This window comes from Centroberyx affinis, unplaced genomic scaffold (assembly GCF_046629955.1).
Source record: "Centroberyx affinis isolate AG114_WGS23_722 - 3 ecotype Tasmania unplaced genomic scaffold, CSIRO-AGI_Caff_v1 ptg004355l_1, whole genome shotgun sequence".
Taxonomy (NCBI): Eukaryota; Metazoa; Chordata; class Actinopteri; order Beryciformes; family Berycidae; genus Centroberyx; species Centroberyx affinis.
In genome coordinates, this window is record NW_027282052.1 from 194,846 (window position 1) to 200,301 (window position 5,456).

At 42.3% G+C, this 5,456-nt stretch overlaps 1 protein-coding gene across 1 annotated transcript; it reads left to right on the forward strand.

Moving 5' to 3' along the window:
• The first annotated feature begins 1,075 nt into the window (after nt 1-1,075).
• On the forward strand, nt 1,076-2,709 carry tbx3b (T-box transcription factor 3b). The gene is made up of 4 exons (XM_071543603.1): nt 1,076-1,173; nt 1,275-1,542; nt 2,214-2,360; nt 2,629-2,709. Exons 1-4 carry the CDS (start codon nt 1,076-1,078, stop codon nt 2,707-2,709), a joined length of 594 nt encoding a protein of 197 aa, XP_071399704.1.
• Nucleotides 2,710-5,456: the final 2,747 nt, after the last annotated feature.

The window sequence follows — 5,456 nt, forward strand, 5'->3', positions numbered from 1 at the left end:
CCGGCCTGGACAATCGCTGGCAGAGCTCTCGTCTGCACAGAGCCGAAACCCCCGCGGACCCGTCCCCGTGCGGCGGGAGGGCCGCGCCGGGCCCCGGAGCCTCGTCAAAAACCGCAGGGCGCTGGAATGATGTGGGAAGGCTGAATCGCACGGAGGGAATGTGCGTGCCAGAATTTAGGGTTTGTCACTCATATTTCATGGATGGTGCAGTTATGGTGTTCATTACAGTGTTTATAGAGGGCTGATGAACATCTCAGATGGGGTAAGACACATAACAGCATGAGCCTGAAACACACTGAGGAGGAAGAAGGCCCAGTGAGTCCACTCCTATAGTCCCAAATAATGATAAAAGCCGGTGCATTATGGCCTACTGTGTATTTGGTTCTGTTTTCATTCATAAAAATGTAGGATTTCAACCTCAAATTCTCAAGGAGAGCTCCATCAGCAAGTGGAGCAACTTGAAGCAGGATAGTCCTGCTGCCTCCCCTTCACATACAATGCAATACCAGGGAAACCCCACCCACTGCTGGGTGTCATATACGGAGTCCAAACGTGTCAAGGAGCAAATCACCTCGGACACACAGGCTGGGAAGCAGCTGGACGCACTGCATGGACTCGTTTTTTTCCTAAGACAAAACATCCAGAAACGAGGATAATGTTGGACTTAGAAGTGAGGCTGCACCCTTCAATGCAGTTTATTGCCTCTGCCTCTTAAAATGAAGATGCAGAAACATTCGCCTCGCATGTTTCAATGTGGCACGCCGACAAGATTGTAACCCGAATATAGTCGTGCGTAAAAAAAAAAAAAAAAAAAAGTTCCTCTGTATTTGGAGACGATGCGCAGTTTCTCGGAGCCGTGCGTCCCCGGCGAGGTGCCGCACACTTTCCCGGCGAGCAGGCTCGGGGATGTGGCCCTTCACGGCACCATCCTGGCCGGACCCTCGCTGTTCCCCGCGCTGACGTCCCGCGGATCAAATCCCAGTTTGGATCCCGTGCCGAGCCCGTGATCCACACATCGCCGCCGGAGCAGTCCGCGACGCTCCGCGGGCCTCCGGGCGTACTGGGGAGGGGGGACATGGCAGAAGATGACCCTAAAGTTCACCTGGAAGCCAGGGAGCTTTGGAGACAGTTCCACAAATGCGGCACCGAAATGGTCATTACAAAATCCGGGAGGTAAATATCGAAAAGGTGACGCAATCTCTGTTTTTTTTAATGCGTGCATGCCCCCGAGAAAGATTTCACTCTCTTGGTTCTATTTTCTCTCCTCCTCGCAGGCGCATGTTTCCGCCGTTCAAAGCAAGGTGTACCGGGCTGGACCCGAAAGCCAAATATATTCTGCTGATGGATATCGTGGCGGCGGACGACTGCAGATATAAGTTTCATAACTCCCGCTGGATGGTGGCGGGGAAGGCGGACCCCGAGATGCCCAAGCGCATGTACATCCACCCGGACAGCCCGGCCACCGGCGAGCAGTGGATGTCCAAAGTGGTCAACTTCCACAAACTCAAACTGACCAACAACATATCTGACAAGCACGGATTTGTAAGCTTCAGCTTTCATTTTATTTGCACATTCTCACTATCCCGAACGAAAATTCACTAGAATATCCCCTATAATAGTGTTTCTGTGCCTTACTTTTCTGCATGTTTTTTTTCCTTCCATAGTATCACTATAATATTCCTATAATGAATATCTACAGTATATTGATCTTATGGGACTTTGTGGTATTTTCTTTTTTTGTCTCCTATAGTTTCACTATAATATTCCTATAATATTCGTATAGAATAGTATACATACTTTATAGTTTGTCTGTGATATCTGTATTCTAAATGTATAACTGCTATAGTTGTTTTATAAAATACTACAGTTAATCTGTTTTTAAATGTATTGATTGTTATAGTTCTTTTTCGTAAGCCATGTCCTTTTTATTTTTTTAATTTTCTGTTTTATTCTTTTTTTTTTTTTTAAGTTTTCACATATAACACCTGAATTTTAGGCTATAAAGTCCTATATAAAATATTGGGTCTAAAGGCTATTTGGCTCTTCTGAGTTTCTGCTCTATTTGTAAACATAAAACAGGACAAAATACAGTGCTTTAAAAAATGAGTTTTTCCACATTGTAGCCTATTTCCCCAAATCTCTCCATATCCAATCTCTCCAATCTCTCAAATCTCTTCACTTATTCATTTTCATGTACTTCTTCTTATTTGCAGACAATTCTCAACTCGATGCACAAATACCAACCGAGGTTTCATGTAGTAAAGGCAAACGACATCCTGAAACTGCCTTACAGCACCTTTAGGACCTATGTGTTCTCTGAGACAGAGTTCATTGCGGTAACAGCTTACCAGAATGATAAGGTAGGTTTGCTTCTTCATTCATTACACCTACACTCCCAAAAGACTTAACATAATCACATGCATTATGGTTTATTATGTAACACATTGACCTATAACTTTCCAAAGGCCAGAGAGGATGGCACAGTGATTTTTTACTTGGGCTTTATATAAGTATAAGTATACTATTAAAGCATGTTACAGTTTTTCTATCAACATTGAAGGGGAAGTCTACAGTTCTGAGCAGCTTTTTTGCATTGCATTATGTTCTTGTTTTTATATTCATTTTCAGATCACACAGCTGAAAATAGACAACAATCCTTTCGCGAAGGGATTCCGAGACACAGGCAATGGGAGGAGAGAAAAGAGGTGAGTTAACTGATGGGACGCCAAACCAATTAAAGGACTATTTCACCTTAATGCATCTGAACTCTGCTTTGTCCTTTGGCCTCTATAATTGACCCTCCAAGAAAGCTTTTTGCCATTTTACTTTATTGGATATTTCATTGCAATGCTACTTTTTTTATTTGAATTCCTAAAAAGGCCTTTTCACTATCTCAAATTTACGATATCCCTAAGACAGGCCCTGCACATTTTTGTGTTTTAATCACAGTGTCTACATAAGTGTCTTCCAGATGACATGACACTCATATATAGAACTCTAAATAACTGTCACATCCTTTGTGCAAGAGATTTGATGTGATTTGATTTATTTATTTACATTTTTTTTTTCAATTATACATCCTGAAAATGTAATTCAGAACACAACAGAGCAAAAGCGCAGCATTGGTTCAGCAAGCATGCAATAAAAAGTGAGGCTTTGACAGAGGCTATATGTCAACTTTTCTGGACAGCAAAACCTTCAGTGTTCAGTTTAGAGTGTAACCAAACTGTGCTAGTGTTTCTATCAGCCCACATCCATAAGAATTCATTTAACACTTTAGATATTGAACAGCTGCCCCAGAGCCATATCAGCTCTGTGATTGAACAAACACCTGTCATCTAGGACTATAGTGTGGTGTATAATGCTTTCATCTGCTATCCTCTGGGTTGACCCATATCTGATCATGTTCACTATTATGCTTTATCAGACAATCAATCAATGCCACTTAAAATAATTTTTCCTTCTTTTGTGATATTAGGAAACTACAACACACATCACAAAAGTCAAAAGAGATGCGGATGAATGAAATGACAGCTGATCCTGTGAAGGATTCAGAATATTCAGAGAACTCAAAGTCTTCAGGTACAAAAAGTTTATGTATTTATTCATTTTTCAAAGATGGTCCAGCCAGGCTTTTTCATATTGATTTGACCTAATACTAGCCTAATTTTTTATTTAGGCCCATATTGGGGTTATTATTGCAACATTTTGCTAGTGTACAAACATGAACCTAAACCTAACATTCACATATATCTTTTTTACGCAAGACGCCCACGAAAGTGACAGTGATCAAGACTGCAATGGTGAGGACAATCCTGGACACGACGTGCGTAAAACTCCCAAGGAAACCAAAACTGAGCCAAACGTTGCCATTACGCACGACGCAGAGAGGACAGTAAACACCCCGCACGGGACACAGAGAGAAAGTGATCCCAGACAAAACCATCTCATCGATGTCATAACCGATGCAGCGGGCTGCTGTGCACCAGAAGACCCGGAGCCGACCAGACACTTTGTGGATAGGGAACAATTACGCAAATTACGCAGCGGTTTTGCGCACAGCTATTTCCATCCACCGGATTTAACCAGACACCTGCATGATCTGAGTATCGCCAACAATCTTTTCCACCCCGCCCAGGTCAACATAGGAGGGACTTTATACGGTTATGCGGCGTTAGACAGCGCATTGCCGTGTGGAGTGAGCATCGCGTCACCTGTCAGGACTCCGGGGTTTCCCATGAACCTTCAACAGCACGCGCTGGTGCAGGTAAACAGTGGAGAAACAACCCGGTGTTTGACTTATTGGAATACATTAGTAGCCTATGGCAGATATTAGTAATAAACAAGTCGGATAGTTCCAGTCATGAACTCTGCTTTGCTGTGTCATTTTGGAAGCGGTTGTAAAATACCCAGTAAACACACACATTGGCGCATAAAAGTTAATTTTAAATGTAATAATATAATATTATGATATATAAACACTCATACCAAAGTGTAGCCTAGCTTAGCAACTGCTGTTTTAGAACTATTTTAATTGGCGGATGAATAACATTTAGTTATTACTTTGATTAAAACATAAAAAAACCTTGAACATTTGCATTCCTTTTTTTTTTATTAGTATGTTGTTTTACCGCTGTTTTATAAAAGCAACAACTCTAACCAACACTGTGACTGACAGTGGTTTTAGAGCGGTTTTAGCTAGTTCAAGAATCATTAAAAAAAACACATCATTATTCGAATAATTATTCTTCCGCCAAGCAAAATAGTTCTTGAACAATACAATACCAACGTGGGTCACTGCATTAATATTCTTAGATATTAAAATATTAGGCTATATTATATCAATATCAATCGAAACTGAGGACTGGAGCTGTGACTTTTATCGATTAAAAACAGTTTATAATCTGTTTTATCTTCTGTTTTGGATCAACAGGACCTGGTGGGCCTTTCTCACTTTGGAGGGTTTTTCTTTTACCCCTACTCCAGTTTCTCTGCAGCGCCAGTCTCAGCCCAGTACCTTCCACGAGCCAGGCTGGATTTCAGAGCCTATCCAGGCGTCCACACCCAGGACTACCGCCTCGCCTCCCCGATGATATCTTCATCTGTTCCGCTTGTGGGTGACGGTGCCAACGGCTTGAAATATCACGCTCTTGCCCCAGATTTGCTGGTGCCGACTAAAACAGGCCGCACGGACTCAGCGGATGAACCCGGGACAACGCAACAGGTCACAGACTCCAATGAAGAGGAATCGTCCTGAAATATACACAAAAATATAATTGAAAATAATGATAGCAGAGATAGGTTAGGCTACTACTGCTTTAAAATATCCATGCATGTAGTCTATCCACTTTTCACCTTAGCCGATACCGTTCTCTCTTAGGTGGAGAGAGGGCCACGCCAAAACTCATCTAAAAATCCGACCGTTTACGTTTATCTTGCTTATCGGGAAACGTAAA